Below are 25,016 nucleotides of genomic sequence, written 5' to 3' on the forward strand. Positions count from 1 at the left end.
ATTTTTAGGGCCTTCCTCTGACACTGCTGGTYTATAGGACCTGGATGGCAGGCAGCTTAGCCCCAGTGATGTACTGGGCCGTACGCACTACCCTCTGTAAGTGCCTTGCGGTCAGAGGCCGAGCAGTTGCCATACCAGGCAGTGATGCAACCAGTCAGGATGGTCTTGATGTTGCAGCTGTAGAACCTTTTGAGGATCTCAGGACCCATGCCAAATCTTTTTAGTTTCCTGAGGGGGGAATAGGCTTTGTCGTGTCCTCTTCACAACCGTCTTGGTGTGTTTGGACCATTCTAGTTTGTTGTTGATGTGGACACTAAGGAACTTAAAGTGTATGTAAACTTCCGACTTCAACTGTACATAGACGACTGGTAGGGGTAGGAATTTATTTGATTATTATTATATATATATATTTTTTAACATTTTTCCTTTTGTTGTAATAGTTATGAGGGGGGGGGGTTATGGGTGAAAAAAGTTTGTTTCTTTTTCCATCTGTGTGTGCGGTGTGTTTGGGGGGTGTTCACGCCCCCTGACTTTTTCCACATTTTGTTGCGTTGCAGCCTTGTTCTAGAATGCATTAAGTTGTTTTTTTATTTGGTCCGTCTTGGAGTGGGGRTATGGCGTGGCGGGGTGCGGGCGGGGAGTCTGGGTGCTTTCCGGGTGCTCTGTGTTATTCATGTCTGTCAAGTTATTGTTTAATGCCAAATGTAATTCAATTGCATTGTTGTTATATCGTAAAAGGAAACAATAAAAACTATAATTACAAAAAAAAGAACATTCTTATTTACAAAGACGGCCTACCCCGGCCAAACCCTAACCCAGACGACGCTGGGCCAATTGTGCGCCGCCTTATGGGACTCCCAATTACGGACGGTTGTGATACAGCCTGGAATCTAACCAGGGTCTGTGGTGACGCCCCTAGCACTGAGATGCAGTGCATTAGACCGTTGAGCCACTCAGGGCTCGATTCCTTCGAATTCATGGCTTGGTTTTTGCTGACATACACTGTCAACTACGGGACCTTATATAGACAAGTGTACCTTTCCAAATCATGTTCACTCAATTGAATTTACCACAGGTGGACTCCAATCAAGTTGTAGAAACATCTCAAGGATGATCAATTGAAACAGGATGCTCAATTTCAAGTGTCATAGCAAGGGGTCTGAATACTTATGTAAATAAGGTATATATATATATTTTTAATGCATTGGGGTATAATGTGGAAAACATTTCAGTTAATCCATTTAAGAAGAAGGCTGTAACATAACAAAATGTGGATAAAGGGAAGGGGTCTGAATACTTTATGAATGCACTGTAGGCCAGAAAATGTGACACGTCCCTCCCTATGCAAATGTYGAGTCTGAAACCTTTAAGACTTTAAGTCAGCCATGCGAGAAGAAAGATTGGGCTTTCTTGCACTATAAGACACAGGACCATTTGACTGTCACAGCAGTGGAGGCTGCTGAGGGGAGGAAGGCTCATAGTAATGGCTGAAATGGAGTCACTGGAATTGTATGGAAACCATGGAAACCATGGAAACCATATGTTTGATACCATTCCATTGACTCCATTCCAGCCATTATTATGAGCCGTCCTCCCCTCAGCAGCATCCATTGGTTCACAGAGCACTTTGTACACAAAAATGTCAGTTGCAACCGGTCCAAAACGGCTCTAAGTCCCCCAAATAAGAGACGTAACATCTAAGGGGCTAGACAACACAGTAATGTGAGAGTGAAGCTGTAAACTAGATTAGGAATGACATTGAAGTATTTGAGTGTCTGTCATCTTGTCAATAGGGGGGCGCTGTTTTCACTTTGGAAAAAATCGTGCCCAAATTAAACTGCCTCGTACTCTATTCTAGATCATACAATATGRATATTATTATTACTATTGGATAGAAAACACTCTCAAGTTTCTAAAACTGTTTGAATTATATCTGTGAGTAAAACAGAACTCATTTTGCAGCAAACTTCCATACAGGAAGTGAAAAATCTGAAAACGATGCTCTGTTCCAGGGCCTGCCTATTCAATTGCCTTATATTTATCGATATGCATGCACTTCATACGCCTTCCACTAGATGTCAACAGGCAGTGGAAGGTGGAATGGGGTGTCTAGCTTGATCTGAGGCCYAACAAGAGCTTTTGGAGTGACAGGTCTGGAAATTTCTTTGTCTTCTCMGGCSCGCYAAGTACGTCGACATTGTCTTCTGATAAGCGTTCGGTATACACGGCGGATATCTCCGGCTCTGATTTTATTTGATACATGTGATAATAACATCATAAAGTCGTTTTTTTTCAACCGAGTTTTATCAGTTTATTCAACGTTTATTGGGACTTTTGGAATTTTCCGTTCTTTGCGTCAAGAGAAGATGGGCATGTTCGCGCCACATGGCTAGCTAAGGTTGCTAATTCGACAGAAGAAATGGACATTCTAAAACCAAACAACGATTTATTCTGGACCAAGGACTCCTTGTACAAGATCCTGATGGAAGCTCAGCAAAAGTAAGWACAATTTATGATGTTATTTCGTATTTCTGTGGAAAATGTTGATTCCAATTTTCTGCCGTTTTGGCCAGCGCTGTCTCGTATTAACGCAAGCGGTTTGTTATGGTAAAGTAATTTTTTAAAATCTAACACAGCGGTTGCATTAAGAACCAGTGTATCTTTCATTTGCCATACAACAAGTATTTTTATGTAAAGTTTATGATGAGTTCTTTGGTCAGATTAGGTGAGTGTCCKAAATAGCTCCGGACATTCTGGTGAATCGATGCTACATATTCACAATGTATAACCACGGTTRGCTGCTCTAAATATGCAAATTTTCGAACAAAACATAAGTGTATTGTATAACCTGATGTTATAAGACTGTCATCTGATGAAGTTGGTCAAGGTTAGTGATTAATTTTATATCTTTTGCTGGTTTTTTGCGATAGCTACCTTTTGCGGTGAATAAATGCATTTGTGTGTTTGGCTATTGTGGTAAGCTAATATAATTCTATATTGTGTTTCTCGCTGTAAAACACTTAAAAAATCGGAAATATTGTCTGGATTCACAAGATGTTTATCTTTGTACACCATGTATTTTTCATAAATGTTTTATGATGAGTATTTATGAATTTCACGTTGCTCTCTGTAATTATTCTGGCTGCTTCGGTGCTATTTGTGATGGTAGCTGCAATGTAAAACTATGATTTATATCTCAAATATGCACATTTTTCGAACAAAACATGAATGTATTGTATAACATGTTATAAGACTGTCATCTGATGAAGTTGTTTCTTGGTTAGTGACTAATTATATCTCTATTTGGTCGGTTTTGTGATAGCTACCTATGCGGTAGAAACATGGTGAAAATATGCAGTTGAGTCTTTGGCTATTGTGGTTAGCTAATAGAAATACATATTGTGTTTTCGCTGTAAAACATTCTAAAAATCGGAAATGATGGCTGGATTCACAAGATGTTTATCTTTCATTTGCTGTATTGGACTTGTGATTTCATGAAAATTATATTATATGATATCCCTGTCCCGTTAAGCTAGGCTATGCTAGTCAGCTTTTTTGATGAGGAGGATCCCGGATCCGGGAGAGAGAAGTGGTAGAGGTTTAAAGGCCCAGTGCAGTCAAAAACATTATTTTCCAGTGTTTTATATATATTTCCACACTTTGAGGTTGGAATAATACTGTGAAAATGATTATATCCTTTTAGTGTAAGAGCTGTTTGAAAAGAGTCAGAGTTTTGGCCTTTCATGGTGACATCACCAGGCAGTAAATTAGTTAATAGCCTCTCTAACAATTACACATTTTTGGTTTTCCCTCCCCACCCAGACCACTCCCACAGTCCTAACAAAATGATTGCTTGAGAAATTGACCCTTCTRTAAGCCCCGCCCCAGAATTTTGGCCAACCAATGGATAGCAACTGTCGTCGAGTCCGACATCTCGGACAAGCTCCCGTTTCAAATGCATGAAAGCCAATGAGAGCTATGGCAAAACTGAGTTCATAAAAAAATTGCTAAATTGTTTAAAATAGCTAAATTGTACCTGGGGTACTTGCTCCGGTGATTCCTGAAATGCAAAGCCTATTGGAGTATTTTTCTAATCTGAAATTATACTTTTGTTACATTGTTTGCTAGCTCAGCTGGTTAGCTAGTTATCAGTCTCTTATCAGTTATCAGTTATCAGTTATCAGTAACCACACGTTAACGCTAGCTAGCCAGCCAGTTAATATAACTTGGTTTTCTCTAAATGTATGTTAGCAAGCTAAGTTCGCTATATTATGAATCCAACTATCATCTGCTGTCGACATCAGGATACGACTTGAGAGAACTAGTTAGCTCCAAAAGTAGCTTTGAGTGCATGACAGTGCATTCAGCCATCCAGTGGCTAGCCACTGTACCAGGTTCCCGTGAAGCAATTGTAATGACATTCCACCACAACATACCTGATAGTCTCCTGACTAGCAAGGTGTAGTCTGTGTTCACTTGATTGTGTATTAAAAACACAGTTTGAGATCGTTGTGAGGTTTTTTTCTTCAGTAGTTTGAATTGGGAACAGAGATTCCCAGGAAAATGTTGTCTGAGGTTGCAACAGTAACCAAAGGTGGCAAGGCTTAGCGAAGGGTCAATTGCCCATTGCTAAGAAGCAATTTTTGTTTCTTTCTGAACATTTTCATTGAAAATAGTAAGGTGCTTCATTGTTACACAGAAATGAYTTGATATTGAGATAAAAATGGCTGCATTGGACCTTTAACATCAGTTGAGCTCAATAAAGGTACGTTTAAAACTAGACTGGCAACTATTGAACGTTTTACCACAGAATGCATGAGATTACACTTGATTCAATGAAATGGAAAGGCTAATAGAGGAGACGAAGCAGACAGTATATTTTTCTTTGTTTTAGGGTTGTGGTTTGTTATTTCCTATGGGTACAGGACCACTGGGCACAACCATGGCTCGCTCTCCATTCCACCCCCCATCCCTTCCTCTCTCCCTCCCCAGTCCCCAAAATCCTTCCTGTTTGTTCAGATGTGGCCCAGGCAATTACGATCAAGGCAGTATTCCAGACAGCCCCGGCCTTATCAGGACCCTCGTTTTTGCTCCCTAGAAACTTCAGAACGAGAGTGAGAGAGCAACTAATTAGGAGAGAAGAGAGACGGAGAGGAGGAAGAGACGCATTAGGCCCTGGCCTTTGGCCATCCTAATGGACAGCTAGAGCAGACCCACTGCCTGCCTTCTCATCTCCCTCGTGCCCCTTTGTCCCTGGCACATCAGACAAGGCCAAATGGTCACAGCCAAGTTGGCCTCCGACTGACTACGTACAAGACTACTTAATCAGAGAGGGGGACATAGGTAAGAGTCTCCTACTTTGTCTGTTATTCTTGCAGATGGGGGTCGTACCTTACGAGAACGGCTGTGCCCAACGAGATGTAGTGCTACACATGCTTTCCTCGCTTTTGGCTGTCTACTTAAGGCCAGATGAATTTGGTGAAGGAGTTTGATTTGTAAGGATTCTGCCAAAAGTGCTATGCTTTCACCTGCCAACTCCTGTCCCGCTGTCAGGGACAAGTGCAGATGAGGATGGCTCTCTTTTGTGTCTTTCTTTCCCCATACTGACGGCCAGGTTGCAGATGCGGCGTGTGTGTGTGTGTGTGTGTACAGCGGCTGAATGGCGAGGCCACTGGACAGCAATGTGGAGACTGCCATCGTCTGCCACCCTGCTGTTTCCTTCACAAATACCCCCAGGTGATGGGCTGGCTGCAGATAACACACCATCCACCCCGACCGACGCTCGTTGCCTACCTCTCCACAAAGAGTCCAGTATTTCACTTCCAATCATTAATTAGGTCCCCTCTCTCTCTCTCATAACCAATTTTGATGCTTTGCTTTTCAAGGTATGCCAGTGGAGGTGTGAAAAATTGCTTTTCTTTTCACAACTTTGCAAACACCTGATCCTCCTCCCTAGAAGTACGCTGTGATTTGCACCTCCACGTTCCAATATTCCTAATCAGTTGTAATTGTGTGTTGAGGAAAATTGTGTTGTGATAAAGAGTTATTGCATCTGACTTGAACCTGGAAGGTATACCCAAGGGAGCCACAGGCACTACGGTCYTGTTCAAACTTGTCAGACAAAAGTATGTGAGACAGATTTTAACACCATAGTGCCTATATGTGTGTGTGTGTGTGTGTACCCAGCTGGTGTGGTGACACATACGGCGGTCCCATACCTCCTATCTTTGTTTCCACAGACGAGCATGTGAGGAGGGCTGTCTCTCAGGTTGACACAGGAGAAGTCTCCCGCTGAGTTCCCCACAGACATCTCCGACTGGCCCGTCTCTAGACTGTACACCTGGATCTGAACACACACACCAACACAGTTAAGACTCATTCACTACTGTTGCAAAAGTTAGCACCAAAYGCAACACATAGAAGTTATTTGACAATGGCTTCTGTTGCTACAGACATATTTATTCATCCCTGAACACTGCAGCAAGAGTTAGACAGCACCTGCATATGAGCAGATAAAATGCTATTGAGGGAGTCATTCAGTAGTGGATACAGCAGAGTACATAGTCACAATGTACTCTAAATCCAGCAACAGTGTCAGACTTAAGGCAGTAAAGACAAGTTGATCTTCACAACTTTCTAGTCATGCACACACTGGGCTGGACGATATGGACAAAATCCATATCACGATAAATTGACTGAATTATCACAATAACGATAAATAGCAAGATATGTTTATAACATTAATGTGAACCAGTTCTACATTTTTTTTATATCACCTTAAAACTAGGCTACTGGTATTACTTTGAATGTTGTGGCTATCAATTGTRCCATTAACAAATCACCCATATTAGTAGACTTATTTAATTTCAAACTTCACATTTCTCCAGTATAGGCTTCTTATCGTAAGGAACAATATCAGCAAAATGTCCACGATAGGTAGTTGGTTCAGTCGGTGTCGCTCATTTTCGGTTTATCGTCCCAGCTCTATCACCAACACGCCCTAATACACACACAGCACTATTGGCAAAGTCTGAGAGCTACTGAATTATGCATGACATTATGAATCTCCCAAGATGCCTTTCAGAAGTGTGCCGAGTTAAAAGCCCACTGAGAATCCCTCACACTTTGTCTGTCTGTCTGAGCTCATAGACTTCTCACAACACTTTCCTTCACCTCACATTTACAAAGGAATTCATCTCTGTGCAGTTAACAGGCAGAAGACAATGCTTTGTAACAGATTCTAGACTGAGTTCAGGTGGGTATGCGGAGAGCCAAAAACAGTACTTGGATCAATACCAACAGGTTATCAGGATGAATGAGTGAACATAGAAGAATGCTCAAATGTGGGGAAATTAAGATAATCTCAAAGAAATGCAATGGTTCCATGTCAATAATCATAAACACTACCTTTTCTTTGCAAAAAGATTTAGCTAAGAATGCAGTATTGCAAAGCTAAATTAAAACAAGTTTGACAACGATAGGAGGGAAATTGACCCACAAACATCCCTATTAATTCAAATAGAACAATTAATTGTGTTCCCTCCAGTCAGAGAGAGAGAGAGAGAGAGAGAAAGATGGATAAGAGAGAGAGTGGGGAGATGAACCGAAAGAGGGAGAGAGATAGAGATGAAGAGGAAAGAGAACAGGCAGCATGATGTAAGGCTTGAGAAAGTGCCAGCTGTTCTGTGTCTCCTATTTGGGCCACATAGCCTTAATTGTGAGATGGCCCTGAGCGGAGCATGCCAAAATCACACACAGACAGACATACAGACACACACACATTAGACTTTGAAATGACAGCTTGATGGGATTTGGACTGAGGGGGTAGGATGAATGGGAAGGAGAGGTAAAGGGGCTGTCTGCCTGCATGTATTTCGATTAATCATCACCTTTTTTGGAAGGAGGTTTGATTAAAAAGCATCCCAAACCAGCTATTATGTGGAGGAGCCATCAGGGCAGTTTAAAGCTAATGTCCAACCAGTTAAGTGGGCACTTCAGCATGTGTTGATGAAAGGAATCATGGCTTGGCTACAGCAGTCATCGGGTTAATGTGCCTGACAGATTCCTAGTGGGATAGTTAGGGGGAAAAAAGGAACCGCTAATCTATAATTTGTCCTAACTCACTCCCTTCACCAGTCCCTTTGTTTGGTAAACAAACACATATGTCCCTTATCTATTGTCAAATAATGCAATGAGTTGATGAGTTCATGTTGCATTAGACTTTCAGGTGCATTGTTTAAAGGGGCCGTGCAGTTAAACGCGATTTTCTTGTTTTTTCCCTCATATTTCCACACTATGAGGRCGAAATAACACTCTGAAATTGTGAAAATTACAATAAGTGCCTTTTTTGTGTAAGAGCTGTTAGAAGAAAAAAWATCCTGGAATTTCAGCCTCATCAGATGGGATGGAACTTTTGGCCCACATCATGATGTCACAAGGTCATTTGATTATAATAGACCAATGACTGTTCACCTGGGTAAGGGGGTGGGCCCTGGACCATGCTATCAGCCAATCAGGGCTGTGTATGTAAATATCTTCACATTTCTTTCCGAACGCCCACACAGACTGAGCATTTCAAGGGCCAAAGGAGGCTCAGGGAAATAAATTATTACAAATATATTCTGGAGTTAGTTTCATGATATAAACACACACAGTGATTTGTTAGACATAGATTGGTGATCTACAGAACATAGACTGACATGGACATAAATTACGCTCAAAGAGTTTGAAGATATGCCTACAAAGCAACCGGTCGGAAGTGAATCAAGAACATTTATCTAAACGACAAATGGAACAGGTCACACTTTCCCCTGAACAAATATACACTGAGTGTACAAAACAGTAGGAACACCTGCRTTTTCCATGATATAGACTGACCAGGTAAATCCAGATGAAAGCTATGATCCCTTATCGATGTCACCTGTTAAATCCTCTTCAAACAGTATAGATGAWGGGGGGGAGACAGGTTAAAGGAGGATGTTGAAACCTCGAGACAATTGAGACATGGATTGTGTATGTGTGCCATTCAGAGGCTGAATGAGCAAGACAAAGATTTACAGTAAGTGCCTTTGAACGGGATATGGTAGTAGGTGCCACGCGCAACGGTTTGAGTGGGTCAAGAACTACAACGCTTCTGGGTTTTTCACGATCAACAGTTTCCCCTATGTCTCACGAATGCTCCACCACCCGAAGGACATCCAGCCAACTTCACACAACTGTGGGAAGCATTGGAGTCGACATGGGCCAGCATCCCTGTGGAACGCTTTCGACACCTTGTAGAGTCCATGCCCAGATGAATTGAGGCTGTCCTGAGGGCAAAAGGTGGTGCAACTCAATATTAGGAAGGTTATGTACACTCCGTGTACGTAATGGTTCTGTTCTGTGTAATCTATGTAATGGTTGTGTTCTGTGTTAGGTCTATAAGCCATGCCGCCTGTGGTTTTACCAGCTTTATCTGGGTGTCCGGAGGGTACAGGGTAACAGGAGCCCAGTAGAGACCAGCTGAGCAGATGTCCAGACCCCCAGGTTCACTAACAAGGGAAGGATTGGGGAATTGGGGGTGTAGGTCCCCTGGCAGGGGAGAGGGAGTAGTAATGAGGACCTAGAGACTGACTGCTAGCTGACTTGCTGACTCTCGCAGACACCAGACAGACATAGACAGGCCAATAGACACAGTCATGAACAAGACACASATATAGACATAAGACACAGACAGACACATGTAAAAGACAGAGACAGGAAAGGCAAACGGACAGACAGACAAGAGAAGAGTGGCACATCATTTGACCTGGATAACAAAGACAATTCATGTCATAATACATCCAAAACATTTAGCTAGTAGAAAAGCAACCAATCATAGTGATGACTCACTTTTCAGTGTGAAAAGAGAGAGATAACATGTCTGGATGCCACCACCATTTCTTTYACAGCTTTTAATTAGGCATATGTCTTCTCATTAAATAGCATATAACACATTCTGCCTCGCCAGAGTCTGTTGGCAATTCTTACTTCCCTCTTCGCAGTAGGAAAATGCTGTCAGAAACACTATGAAACCGATAGACTTGTTAAAGCGGATTAAAAGTTGTAATTTTTTAASTTTAATTAGTGAAGGGAAAATGTGACAATCATGAATTGGCATAATTTTGTAAAGATGAGCTAGCTAGGTCTATAGTGGAGAAAGAAAACAAAAGAAACTCAATGCTCAATCTAATACATGACCAATACCATATCAAATATACAAACTTAGAGATGTTGCCTTAGTATACTTGATTGGATAGTGAAACTATTCAAGTAGCCGACACTATTTTGGACGGAAAGACACACCAACAAAATGTGTACCAAGATCTATGGAGCTGGCAGCCTATACGACGTCTCTTTTGATTGTAGAAGCAGAACTCCAGCTCATAATATGATTTAGTTTAGCTGTAATCTCTGTTAACCCAGCAGTAAAATCGAGTGTAATTTGGTCCAATGCGTGATCAACTTCTGTGTTCATACTTAGAAATTGAGAAGTTAGAAATTGATAYTTCAGGCAAAAGTCCCCCRCTTCCGATCTGTGTGGGCASACACGCAAAGCACTCGAGGCAAAGCAGTAGAAGCACCGCTTTTCYCCCAATCCTGATACYTCCAAATAACCCGTGACGATACCCCAAAAAAATGGAACGAATGCCGCTCGTTATCTCACGCARCCCATTCAGTCTCGGCAGATTCTTTGGTCTACATGCAGAATCTGCCCACGGGAGATCAGTTTAGCTGTAACCTTGAGAGGAAAGAGTAAAGTTATTCCTCAAACTTTCTCTAAGCTCCACTATGTGGTGCTGTAGGGCTAATATAACAACATCAGCAATGAGAACATTGTAATGATGTCAGGGGGAGAGTCTGCCAAAGACCTGTCGAACCAACAGAGAGAGGCTCCATTTGGGACCGGTCCCTAGTCACTTGACTAATTACTTAAGTACCAGTATCAGTGCCTAGACAAAACATAAAACTTTTAAGAGGAGCGAGACAGACTGAGGTTTTTATCTTAGTGGGTTTTTGAAACYGTGAGATATTCCTTTTGTCACAAAACACAGAAAAAAAACATCTCCTTGCTAAAATTTGTCTTGAAATACACTGGAAAGCATGACAATGATTTCGTATTGAAACCCAAACCTGATCCCTGAGCAACTCTTTTGTCTCCTGGGTATGTAATCTGCAGAGGGATAAATAAAGGTATGAGCCTCCGTTAGGAGCAGGGTCCTTAGATACAAGACATTAATAGACGCAAACAGCAACTTCTTTGGGAACAAGAGACTAAACTTGTTTAGTGTGCGTGTGTGTGAGAGAGTTTGTGCGTTAAGAGAGTAAACTAAATACTACAGTAATTAGGAACAATACCCAGGAGGAGTAGTTCAGCTATTTCTATGCCCACAATCCCCAGCGGGTGGCCCCATCTCTGTCCCAGATTCCCCAAGTTGGGGTGCACCACCCCATGTGGGTTCCAGAGACTCTAAATACACTCAGATTGGTGCATTTCTACTCAGACTCAGAGAGATGCAGGTTTGGGGTGACATAATAGGYTTGCAATTAATTTAGGACTTAAATTCAACCCTATACTAACATCAATAAAAGCCTAATTCAAGGTTGGCCAATTTGTAGCCGTCCAAATGTGTTGAGTGCTTAGACAAATAATGGTGTGGGCTTCAGTTTTGGCTTTGCGCATAGCTTTGGCATACCTACCTCAATTTAACCCTGTTCCCAACTCCAAGGARAGTAGAACAAAAGCCACAGCTGGGTTGTATTCATTAGGCATCAAAATAAAATTGTGGAAAACGGCCTGGAACAGAAGGGGACCACCTTATCTTTATTTGCAAAGTTGTGCCCTGATGAATAGGACCATGTAAAAAGACTATTTTAGTACACTGTTGATGCACCCACCTTGTTGCCTCCATCYTTCATGGCCCAGCCACAGCTCTTGATCCCCAGGGCAGCGTGAGAGGCCGAGGCATCCAGACAGGTGATGGGGTGGCCGTAGACGGTGTGGAGCACCCGGGGTTCCAAGTCCTCAGGGGCCAGCAGGTACACCGTCTCCCCAGCAGACAGGGCCACCAGGGGGACACTGTCCCCTCCTCGCCCCCCGGCCCATGGCACCACAACCATAGACTCCACCTGGGACCAGAGTCTCTGTTAGAACAAGTTATAACAAATTTATTCAGCCTGCTGACTACTGTCACAGGGAGTGAGACGTCTAAAGTAGCTCCCATATGAAAAGTCCAGTTGCACTGTTAATGAACAAACTAATATGGTATAATGGATTGACTGTGACATAAGGTTGAAATTGAAATCACAACAGCACACTGGATCAATGTAGACACCCTATCATTGCWACAGGGAATTGTATCATAATCCTCATTAAAATTATGAAGCTGATGGTGCTTTTCCAGACAAATCAGAGACAGACTGATAGACAGAGAGAAAGAGAGCGAGGTAGACTCACAGGTTTGGGTAGAGTGGCCTGGCAGAGGGTCCTCCAGTAGCCCCTCTCATCAGGCTGGTCCAGCCGGACATCTAGCCCAGCAGCAGTAGCCAAGGTGGGGCTCTCCAGGCTCAGAGCCAGGGCGTGGACCCTCCCAGGGATCTGGAAGTGGTGGACGGGCTCCTGTCCCGTCTCTGTGCTCCACACATCCACACATCCTACACAGGAGCAGAATATACCGTTAACATTTACCCAAAGACTTCTCAGTGTGGCCGTCCATGTGTCCATACACCTTAGTGGAACTTGGTAATAAAGTGTGAACTGTACATCTGCCTCCTGCTGGTCATTATCATGCCTTCTAACAGAGGCACCAGGGTGGTTATACCTATCAAAACCGGCACTTCTTTCYAAGACCACCGACCAACAGGTGGCGCTCCTTTTCAATGCCCTAAACTGGAAGGCTAGCCAGTAAAATAGCCACTAAGTTGACTGCAGAGTTGAGGACCCTCACTCACCATCGTCATAGGCAGCCACAGCCACAGTGTTGTTGACCCGGATGTGACTGACGTGAGGTCTGGGGGTGACGTCTGCCGTCAGGGGGCTTGGCTTCAGGAAGGAGGCTGCAGAGTCCCAGTGGAGGGTGTCCCACAGTCTCACGTCCCCTGACGTGTACCTGAGGGGACAAAAAACAATGTAAGGGATGCTAAATTTTATTTTGAAATGACCTAAGGCTCCGTTTAAACAAGCAGCCCAATTCTGATATTTTTTTTCACTAATTGGGTCTTCTGAAAAAAATTGGATGTTAAAATATCTTATGCAATTGGTCAAAAGACCAATTAGTGGAAAAAAGATCAGAACTGGGCTGCATGTCTAAACACAACCTAAGAAGCATGAGGATGCATCTTAATTTTTCCATTTAAATATGCTAACTGAACCATGGTAACCATCCGTGCATTATTATGTGAATATGAGTGGATGTCTGTGTGCTTATGGGCGACATGACAGTAAATGGGTGGGTGGTGATGTGGTTCAAATGTGTGAGTATCTGTGAGTCTCAGTCAATTGGAGGCATGGCAGAGATAACACAGCCTTTCCAGGGGGTGGGTATGGTGGCAGCTGAGTCCTTCACAGACGGCCTGGGACGAGCCACACCACCCCAGGCCCAGCCATATACCCCAGCACCAGCTGCCCTGGGCTGCCTCAGACAGACAGAGCCCCTCTCTGGTGCTGGAGCCTGGATGTGGTTCAGGATTCGTGCTGAGCTGGGCAGCTGGAGAAAGCTGCAGACTGACAACCACAGAGAGTGGCACCAAAGGGCTGCTGGATAAAATCTTTCAGCTATTTAGCTACTAACAACACTGTGGCACAAACAACACGGTATGATAGCTAGCTTCCATCCCCCTCATTAACTTAAACCACATRAGCTAGCAACTGTACCACCTACTTCAATCAGCATCCGTATCCCAACARGAGGAAACAAGAGACAGAGAGAGACAGATAGAGAGGGGGAAAGGGGGCTAAAACACTCCATCTGACATCTCAGGGTTTGTTAGGAAGGTAACAACAGGCGCACACTCTACATAATTAGTGCATTATCTTTCAGCCAAGAATCAACAGGAGAAATGTATGCCTCAGCTGGCACTTTTCTTCATCCAAATAATCTCTGGAAACTTCTGACATATCAATTCCAAGGAAGATAACAACCTACAGTTCTGCTTCATCAGTGCATCTACAAGATACTACATAAAAGTGAGAGAAATATTACCTTATGTGTCATTACAAAATGTCCACAAAAAAAGCAACCTTGGTTAAACAAGGATCCCAATTTCAAAGGGTTGCTAAAATCTACAATGAGTATCTTAGAAAATCAGTCATCCAAATCTCTAGATGTGAATAGATGTAGGTAAAAAGAATTTGCAGCAGCAGGCAGGCCTCTGTTGTCTGGCTGAGACTGAGGCTGTGTCTCAAAATGGAACCCTATTCCCTATAGAATTCACTAGTTTTGACCAGGGCCCGTGGGGGGCTCTGGTCAAAAGCAGTGTAATATCTATGTGGGGAATAGGATGCCATTTGGGACACAGGCTGAGAGTTCACCGGGGCCAGGGGAGAATTTAATCAGACCACCCCCTGGGCACCAGCCTCCTGATACAACGTTTYCCAGATTCATTTCAGCAGCTGAGTACTCAAGTCACGCTATCATCCTACAGTAGTGGGCCCAGTCAGTTTAAGTAGCTTACTTGATGCAAACATTTTTTTTACAACAGGTTGAATTAAAAGAGTTTGAGAAAAAAGGAGTCCAAAGACAAGTGGTGGGTCTATTTTAGTACAAAGTCAGTGCAGCAGCTCGTGCTGATCACCACAGCTGCTTGCCCCTCCTGACATTAAAAACTAAGGATGGGCATTTTAAATTATTTCACTATTCAAATAATATCATGTTTTTTTTCGGAATCCGGATAGTCTAAATAAAAAATACATATTTTCCTCTACTCTCTTGACCAATCAGAATGATGCAACATGCCACAACAGCAGACAGTGCTCAGTTGTTTTCAGGGTACTATATRGGTAGTTTTTGGCTAACAGTAGACTAGGCGAATAGCAACAGTGAAAGAAGTCTGATGTTCTCCATCATATAATGTTGTGTTTTCTGGTGAGTGTTTTGCATTGATCTGTTTCAAGTCTTGTGGACCCTGCGTTGGTGCGCGCCTGTAGGCTAATCGTTATTTGAAGTGGGAAAAATACCATACCGTTGTCAGGGCTGACCGGAGGGATAAATGTGCTATGATAGTAAAATGCCCTTTCATTTAAAATGCAACCCATAGAGCATGAGAGAGAAAATTAGCTTGAAAAGAAAACAATCTCATTGTATGTCCTCTGAACTGTAATCTACATTTAGTGTGCAACTGTAAACAATGTTCTGTCAAAGCCATGTACCATCTGAAAGCAGCAGTAGCTCAATGTGCCATACATAAACACTACATTCTAAAGTTGGTTGTTTTATCAAATTATGCATTTCAAATGTCATYATATATCCTTGTGTGTAACAACTTAACATGGACTATTTAATTCAGACAAAGCTTTTCCATTGTTAAAATAAGCATTAAAAAAAAGTGTTGGAATACTAACGTCCAATCGGATATCCAGATATTTGATTAACCGTGCCCATCCCTACTAAAAACAGGTTATATTATATCTTACCCAGCAACAACATAGCTGTCACAGGAACTGACATCACACAACACTTTCCCCAGCTCGTACTGCAGTTGGCTGATTGATCCAACACGATTCTAGGAGTAGGAAGAGAGACACAAAACATGTCTTTTCTAGACATCCCCATGTAATTACAACGCTGTTACTATAGTTAATAGTCTACCGTTTGATGGGTGTAAGGGCAACTTCAGGTGAAGTGTTGCCAAAGTGTCATCTCAGAAAAGCATTTAGTTAACTGAACCCCTACCTTCCAGTTGGAGCGCACAGTGTTTTCAGAGTTCCTGCAATCTCGTAACATGCTCTTCCAGCAGGGGGAGTCAGAGACAGAGGCCCCGTGGTGATAACCCTCTGTCTGACACATCCTAAACCACAGCACCTCATCCTCTGCCAGGACCCCCCACGCCTTGCTCACCTGTGAAAGTATCGGAGACTATAATGAATACTCATTGATCATCATATACTGTACATCGGAGTAGATTGAACAAAACAGTGTAAAGTCAATATTCAGACCTATGTTTCAAGTGACAACAGAGTCATTATGATTTTTATGTGATTGATAATCATAGTTTACCTGAGCACATCGCCCCAGCTCTGTCCGACTGAGGTACTGGAAGATCTTCAGCGCTAACTCGTAGGGCAACTCAATGTCAAAGAAGGGAATGTCATTTGTCTCATTCTGCAAAAATAGGAAAATACCAATGAAATCGAGATCCACACAATGTCTAGTGGCAGGCTACCTCACAAAGACTATCACCCTCATCTTACCAGGTCTTGAATGAATTGATCCACTAATTTGTCACCCTTGTTAATTTTCCTCTGGGGTTGTTGTTGGGAGGAGGTGTTACAGGCGCTTGTCAGACTGTGGTATTGTCTCTTCCTTCGAGTCCTCTCCTCCTGGATCCTCTCCAACAAGGGACTGGTCCTTCCATCTAGCAAGCCCTCGGCTATCGACACATACTCGGGTTGGTCCTCCTTTGGAGTTTTTGCTGCAGACAAAAATGCTTCCTGTCCTCCCTTACTGCTCCCCTGTGATGTTGAATCCTGTCTTTTTTCTGGTTCACTTCTGTTCTGACCAAAATCTTCAAAATACCGTTTTAATTTAGAGTCTTCCCGACTTGGTTGAAGAGTAACGTTACAGTTCGAATGCGCCTCGTTTTTAATCGTCAGTTCTTGCTTCCAATGCTCTCTGAACGCCAGAAGCTCGTCTTCTGCCATGTTTTTCTAACATAGTTACAACAACATACATATAGTTGACAAAATTACAAATTGCTAGTGTTAAATTGTTAGTAGCTGGCTAGGTAACTTATCTAGCTCATGCTAAAACTAAAACAAACACTGAAGTCCTGGAACAAAAACTGTCCGACTAGAGGGACTTTGCGGTCTTAGAGTTCCGCGATGTTTAATTCCTCATTGTTTATTTTAGGCGTTGCGAACTGTGGTGGATTATTACAATATTTCATTTAAAAATAGGATAACTGGCACAATTAATAAGATTGACATGAAAATACATAATTATCAAATAGCATWAAATTCCGATTGTGTAAAATGTCTAGGGGCAGTAGCCTGTATTGTACTTTTTATTTTAAATCCTATGATTATCCGATTAGACATCGCTATTCGTCTATCCTATCAAACAAAAGGCTCGTCAGATAAGATGAGACGACGTTTTTTTTAAGAGTTAATGATTACCTCTCTCTTTTGGGAAAAGATGATGTAAACCCCTCACACCATGTGACTCTTTAATCGTGTATAACGCGAGAGAGAGAGAGAGAAACAGAAACAGTCCAGATCTGATCCAGACAATAAAGAGGATAATTTTATATAAGAGCGGATCAGAGGAGGGGACATATAAAGAAGATAGAGCGATTTGTAGAGAAGATGTGCTGGCTCCCGATAGACGAGCCTCTGCCTCTACCTGGCGACGTGATGGTCTGTGCCCAAGGAACCTCACCATGCTCCGSGACCCAGTCACTCGCCTCTCGCCTCAGGTGGATCGGGGATGAGATGGATAAAAACTGGACGGTTGGATCTCGAGATAACAGATATAATGAGAAACTTGGGTTGAATAGAGAAGCCCACTTTAAAGGCTTTGTATGCACAGCAATACAAATCACCGTCCTCATACTCTTTCTTAGAAAGCGACACCTGTAGATGTAAYTCACTGCAACGGCAAAACCAGCAACAGGTAAGCTTCACAGGTGCCCATCACATGTTGGTTTGGCTATGAGAAATGCAAACAAACTTGGTTGCGAGTAAAGACGCTTTATTGTCGACCTTCCCAACAATGTTCAGCAGGTGATTTGCGAAAATGTGGTTATATTTAATTATAGTTGGTGTGAGATTTAGTTTATTTACAATTGAGTATTTATCATTGATGATTATTTATTTATACAATTGGGTATTTATCTCAATGAGTATGTATCATGGAGTTATTCATAAGAACAACTATGCTGGGCTATTCACTGAGGATTAACTTCTTCTAAATATGATCTAAATGTTTTATTATACGCTCAAAGCAATTAATATTTATCCACTGTAGATGGTGCCTTCAGGATCCTGAGGAGAGAGAGCTGTCAGAATATTTMCACTGAGAAAAAGGATGCCAGCCAGCCACAGCCAGCCGAGGTTCAGTGTGCACGGTGGTCATAATGACCATGCCCCAAAATCGGCGAGACAATTAGGAACAGGGTACATTTTTTGTACTTTGTTGGCTAAGGAAAATGTTGTGCTTCGGAATTCATGTGACATAACATTCTGTCACAAAGATTAAGTAACATTTTCAGTTCTTGTTTTATGGGTATAAGATGTAGTACTGTGTGAATAAATTTTTAATTGCGTTATTTCCCAGTTTATTTTATTGTTTGACTCACTGCTTGGAATTCAGTAGGATTTAACAGACATAAATTGTGTTAGTATCATCACTCTCACTTTCTGGCGGTTTTTCCGAGAACAGAACGGCGACGTCATCCTCCCTTGACGGTTACCAAAGGAAAAACGTACTATAATTGCCCACGCGACTGTCATACGTGGACGACCTTACACTTGAATTATCGATGCACTAATATACGATGTCAATTACCTAACTGAAAAAGCTTATTTGTATCAAAAAAATACATGTTTCTACTTTTTAGACGCCCCGTCCCCTTTGAGCAATCTTGAAATGGTGCTCTGTGGAGAAATAGCACTGTACTTTTTACATAAGGTTCTGTAATAATTAGAGACCATACAAAGTCTGGATTCTATCCTTACTAAATATGATAATCAATTTGTAAAGGTTTTTTTCTGAAGACATTTTTATTAGGTGAATAATAATGTTAGTTGTATCAAATATTGATAACAAAAAAAAAAWGTAAAATCAACTGTTCTATTTTTTGAACTTTTGAAATTGGCTGGGGGCTCAGCATTGTTAAGGCAGATAATGTTTATGAAACCATGCAAGAAATCTTGTGTGCAAAAATAAGGGCATGCTATTCATGTTTACAGTACATAAGCTGTTTTTKTATATCGCAAAAACTGTAGTTTTCAATTGCAGTGCTGAATCTGTGTCTTTTATAAAGAATGTGTTCTTTACATGCTATTTAAATTTGTATTACATTGTGAATTCTGTGCTCACTCTGGATAATAAAAGTTTCAAAGTAAAAATGCTTTCATGCTATCATTGTTATGCAAAAAGTAATGGCAACATAAAACATTCAACAAATGCTGAACAATACAGCTTCAATCATGGTTTCATTGAAAAATCTGATACATACTGAAAACACACAACTTGTGTTCGAGTTTCTCAAAAAAATGTTTTGGTAGGTCTGATGTCATCAAACATAAGCTGTATCTTTACTAGAAATCAGGTGAAATGTATAACACGTAAATTGTTGCAAGAATGGTAACATTAGTGAAAGATCTACGAAATACATCAGCAAATGAGCAATTGATGTGCTGACATAAGCTACCCTGTACAAGAATACTGACCAATACCACACTGCTGTGCTGCACATTCTATTTCTTTGTCAGGATGGATGAGACAACTGTATAGACTGTAGAGTTTAGAGTCAGTGTGGAGTCTAACGGGCAACACAGTAKGGGCATACTAAAATTACTTATCCCTCTGTAATGTCCTCCAGTGTCCTGGAGGCTAATGGCTGTCAATCCCAGCTAGTAGATCTGGAAGTGGGCAGAGGTGGTGCCTATGACCACAGAGTGGGAATATTTGCTCACGGTCTAACCACAAATACAGGCACTCCTCACAGAACACATGCTGGGGGGAGAGACAAACACATGGGCTTTACCCTCACATTCACTTTGGTTTACCACAAGGAGTATGCATTGAGTATTGGTCAGTTATTCAATACAGTATTGATCAGTAAGGCCACAGAAAGAAACAAAAGAGTCATGAACAGTGACTTTAGCATCAAGCTACACCACACTAAGGGTCATATAAAACATACATTTTTTATTTCACCTTTATTTAACTAGGCAAGTCAGTTAAGAACAAATTCTTATTTACAATGACTGCCTACCCCGGCTAAACCCTCCCCAAACTCGGACGACGCTGGGGCAATTGTGCGCCACCCTATGGGACACCCGATCATGGCCGGTTGTGATACAGRCCATACTGTTAGTCGGCTTGTGGTTACCATGGTTAACACCAGCGAATGGTGTTATAGTAAAGTATGTAGTAGCAGAGCTTATGGTTTGATGTATGTACTCTCACATGCCAGAGAAGAGCTATGGGGTTTCTGAAGTCACCCTGACAAATAGCACACACATCTCCAGCCTCACTGCACTGCTGGCTGCTGGCCCTCACACCATAACTCTATGGGTGATAGAGCATCAGGTAGGTGATCACAAAGAGACAAASCTTGTGTTTACATTCCCATACCTTACAGCAGGGATTATCAGCTAGATTCAGCCACGGCCCAAATTTTTCTTGAGCGGATGGTCGGGGCACCGGAACATACAGGAAATACAAATAATTTGAAGACTGCAAATTGACCGCAAGAAGCRCAAACAGATATAATATTTGACTCAAACATAATAATTTCAAACCTTGCTTACATTTGTTTATGATCACGTGTCTCCCTATTATGGAAATACTTGGGAACAGAGTTCCAAAATTAAAATAACTTGGAGCTGATTTCCTGGTGTTTTTACAGTTTTTTATGCCCCCCCAAAACTTAATAATTACATTAATTCTCAATTTGATTTGCTCTGAAAACTTGGGGGGCCAAATAAAACACCCGCAGGCCACCAGTTGGGGAACCCTGCCATACAGGGTCAACTCACTGTATACAGTATCTTTATTCTGATGTTGCATTTTAATACGGTATATGTAGTAAGATGATTCAATCAGAGTGCAAGATCAGGCAAAACCAATTGACAGTTGAAGGTTTACAACTGTAGCTTGTAATGTTATAGGGCCGTGATGTGGGCTGGTATTTGGCCCTGATACTTTTCTTTACAGAAAGTAATCATTTCTCACCTGAGAACTGCAGAGAATTTCCAATGCCCTGCGTATGGCTGATACTCATCCACAGAGGTCAAACGACTGAAAGATAAACACAATACACAGTCAAGGCACTAGAATCGGGTGCATTAGTGCAGCCCTGGAACAAAAGCCTGCCTCCGGACCAGGTTGGTGACCACTGTATAATATCCTTAAAACATGACAATTTCTCACTCTGAAACATTACAAAATCATCCCACAGCTTTGACAGGGCTTAGTTTTTTATGGGTTAAGAGCAGCACACTGTAAGAGTTTTAAAGCAGCACGCTCCAGACTAAGCATGGCCCCTGGCCTAGGCTCCACAGGCCGCAGCTTCTTTCCTCATTGTACCTTCCTGCCACTAGTCATGGCTACACACACACACACAACCACTTGATATGTCAAACTAAAACTGCACTCCAGCCAGAAACGTTGAGCCACAGCAGCAGTTCTAAAGCATTCTGGGACTTCCTGCTTGTTTTTGTTCATTAGTGATGCTGACCTCTAAACCTACCAATCAAAGCCTACCCAGCAGTTGGGTACGCCACCYTTATAAGTCATTCCTATCAGCTGCTAAAAGCATGTTTTCATTCAATCTTGCTTCAGGTGGCTGCATGGTTATTAGAAAATACATTTCCCTGAAGTGGGAGTGCACCGACAGTGCCAAAAATGTAGCCAACAAGCCATGTTAAAATAACAGTAGAGCAGGGTAAATCAAATACATTTACAACCCACCACAGTATACAGTAAATCAATGCACAAGAGTCTGGGCTGTCTTTTTCTGTAGGCCTCCACTTGTGCCGACTTGCATGATTGTGCTTGTGAGATCATTAAATCAGTCCTTCCATGGATGGAAGCAAAAGCAAAAGCACGAAGCAGAATGATTGGCTGATGTGTGGCCATGACTTCATCGGCTGAAAGTGGGCCACTTGGGCCTGTTTCAGGACAAGGTTTGGTTGGGGCAGAGGGTGGTGGGAAAGGTGGGGGTTGGTTGGTCGGTTGGTTGGTTTAGTGATAGCGTGGCGCGGATACCCCAGCAGCCGAGGAGGACTGGGAGCACACACAGCAGTAATGGTTCAGGCCCAGGGAAGGATGACCTCACCTCTGCTTCCCCCCCAGGGAGAAATGAGCTCAGTGGCAGCAGCCTCACTCTCTGATTGGCCTGTTTATCAGCCGAGTCAAAATACACTCTGTGACCCCAACGGGCAAAACCTGCACGGAGATAGAACACCAACAGATGACAGACAATGACAAATACACACTCTTTCTGTGACCACAACATGTTATAAACAACACTTTCACATGGATAAGACACAAAATTCAAACACACACACACACACACACACACACACACACACACACACCCACACACACACACACACACACACACACACACACACACACACACACAACACACACACACACACACACACACACCACACACACACACACACACGCCCCACACGCTCCCACACACACGCTCCCACATGTGACCCCCAGGACATAAGTGAAACTTTAATGAATATAAAACACACACAAGCTGTGACCCTCAGGACACCAGAAAATACATTATGAATATAACACACACTCACACAGGCTCTTACCATGGATTTAAAGGCCCGGAGGATCTTGGGCAGAAACAGAGTGAAGCCTTTCAGGCCGATGGTGAAGTACTTGAGAACAAAGTCAGTGATCCCCATCGCCCAGATCAAAGAAGTCAAAGCTGTTGATGTTGGGCTTTGCAAACATCAGGCTGAGGTGGGAAAAAAAACAGCAGCGATGAGACATGAGACTTCAGTTCTGTACAGGTTGAGGTTTGATCATGGATAGACGTGATACATTATGTCTAGTCTCTATTGGTTACAAGGGATCATTGATCAACAGAAGATTTAGTAACAAAAATGAACAACGTAACTCAAATTTCATAAAACAAAACTAAATGTGATAACCGGTGAAATTATAAATAAACACAAYATCAATACAGGAAACGTAGTCACATGGTGACATATGCCTAAAGACAATGAAAATAACATTAGAGCATAAAGGACAAAAATGAATGAATAAATAACCACACGCATTCTGTACACACAKAGATAAGAAAGAAAACCAAATCAAAGACAACAATGTCAAACAAAAGCAAACGGTTTACCTAATGTATAGGCCTAAACATTCAGTGGTTGACAATGTCACATTTTTATAGTGCCATATGAAGAGACAACCAAAGAAACATGGTTTTACCATACCTGTTGTACAACTCCGCAGCACTGAATGTGTAGTAGAGATACAATATTTTTCTAGACAGGAGCATGATCATCCACAGTGCTACAACCACAGACCTCTCCTCCTGATATGCAGACAGACAAATAGTAAATAATCAAATGCATTATTAATCAGTAATGTACGTATATTCTCACGAGCTGAACCAGAACCAATTCTCAAGCTAGCTATTTATGTAGACTAGATAACACTCAAGAAATATGCTCAAATGTTTATAAATTTAAAAACCTAAAAACTATAAGAGTTATGGTCTTAGATCGAAGTTGTATAAAATGTGAGGATTGCCCGTAGTGACACCAGGTGCTTGAATGTTGAAWTGGCAAAGGAAATGTGCTGGCCATCCCAGRACACAGCAATACCTACCAGAGAGATACAAAAGAGTTATCAGTCAGTCACACACACTATCTGACACTTCCCAATTTCCCAAATGTTCCTTATTCCACAAAACAACCAACTCCATGACTATACAATTACAAAGCAACTACTAAAGTATTAGACCAAGAAAATGGTTTAGTATGAAAACTCTGTGACTAGGCAACAAAAACATTATAAATCAGAGTAGTAATTCYTGTTTCTACACTGGTATAAGAGTCCCTTTAATTTATTTGTAATCTAAAACCAGTCTTACCCAGCTTGTGCTGAAAACAAACTTTATCTAGGAGGATCAGAAGGAATGGGAATTCCCTCTGCAGCCAGGTGACTATGGACTTCAGCTCCGATATYGCTGGTGCTAGTGTAGAGGGCTCCTCCGAGACCACCTTCCTGTTCCCATGCCTCTCTATGGCCCCTGCAGCCGAGTGCAGGAGGGAGGTACGGRGTTGGAGTGGCTGGTGGTGATGAAGTTGCGAGGYCGGGCGGGGGAGGTAGGGCCCACCCTCAGTGTGGTGTGGACCRCTTTCCTCCCTGGAGGAGACGGTCATCTGGATGAAGACGTCTTGGGGAGTCCCCAGAACCAGGCCAACCACCTGGAAGTTAGCTTAGGGCACGCCGGACCCAGAGAGAACCCCGACCCCAACCAGGCCGGAGAAGAGCTGCTGGGGGAAGTAGGCGAGTCAGGCTTCAGGCAGTCAAACACGCCTTAGTCCAGGCTGCTTTATGATCCCAGGGTTTGGCTACGGGTCCTGGAGAGCAGAGAGAGGATCAGCTACATCTTTTGACGGTTCAAAGACTGTTGTCTAGTCTATTTCCTGCATTGCCTTGCAATGAATTTGGTTCCTGAAGTTAACATGTTTTATCTACCTTCCTCTTTAGTGGGACATTTCAGGTTATGATGAACCTGCAGAGAGGCCTGTGTCCTAGAATGTAGACTCGAACCTTTCTGAGGGCATGCCATCGGTGTGACTGCTATACCTCCTCTGCATGGCACATCCAGTCCATCCCCATTTGATCCAGGTTTGTGGTGGGGTGCAGAGAGACACACAGATGGCAACGAGTGAGTGAATACGGTAAAAAGCAGCAGGGGGGGGGGTATCGATGGTTGGCTAGCCTTTTATTGCGACATTATAGCTAGTCGCAGATAGATTAGATAGATTGTGGCACTATCACACCACCATTTACATGTAAATGGTTTACTGATTTTTCAGATTTATATGGTTGCTT

The 25,016-nt window shown here is 42.4% G+C and overlaps 1 protein-coding gene and 1 pseudogene across 2 annotated transcripts in view; both read right to left on the reverse strand.

The window, feature by feature from the left end:
- fbxw8 (F-box and WD repeat domain containing 8) overlaps positions 1-17,038 on the reverse strand; it is a 32,387-nt gene extending 15,349 nt beyond the window's left edge. Inside the window, exons 1-8 of one of the 2 annotated variants that reach the window (XM_024002693.2) lie at positions 16,427-17,038; positions 16,233-16,337; positions 15,909-16,073; positions 15,650-15,738; positions 12,970-13,127; positions 12,476-12,672; positions 11,917-12,147; positions 6,219-6,346 (exon numbers count right to left, since the gene is read on the reverse strand). In XM_024002693.2, coding sequence (XP_023858461.1) covers positions 6,219-6,346; positions 11,917-12,147; positions 12,476-12,672; positions 12,970-13,127; positions 15,650-15,738; positions 15,909-16,073; positions 16,233-16,337; positions 16,427-16,876 — 1,523 coding nt within the window. In that variant the 5' untranslated portion in view covers positions 16,877-17,038. Of the gene's footprint in view, positions 1-6,218; positions 6,347-11,916; positions 12,163-12,475; positions 12,673-12,969; positions 13,128-15,649; positions 15,739-15,908; positions 16,074-16,232; positions 16,338-16,426 lie in introns of both variants that reach the window. The other variant, XM_024002691.2, reaches the window with a different exon arrangement.
- Positions 17,039-23,862: 6,824 nt separating this feature from the next.
- LOC139028865 (RING finger and transmembrane domain-containing protein 2-like) lies at positions 23,863-24,800 on the reverse strand (annotated as a pseudogene).
- Between the last annotated feature and the right edge of the window lie 216 nt (positions 24,801-25,016).

This window comes from Salvelinus sp. IW2-2015, linkage group LG15 (assembly GCF_002910315.2).
Source record: "Salvelinus sp. IW2-2015 linkage group LG15, ASM291031v2, whole genome shotgun sequence".
In the NCBI taxonomy this organism is placed as follows: Eukaryota; Metazoa; Chordata; class Actinopteri; order Salmoniformes; family Salmonidae; genus Salvelinus; species Salvelinus sp. IW2-2015.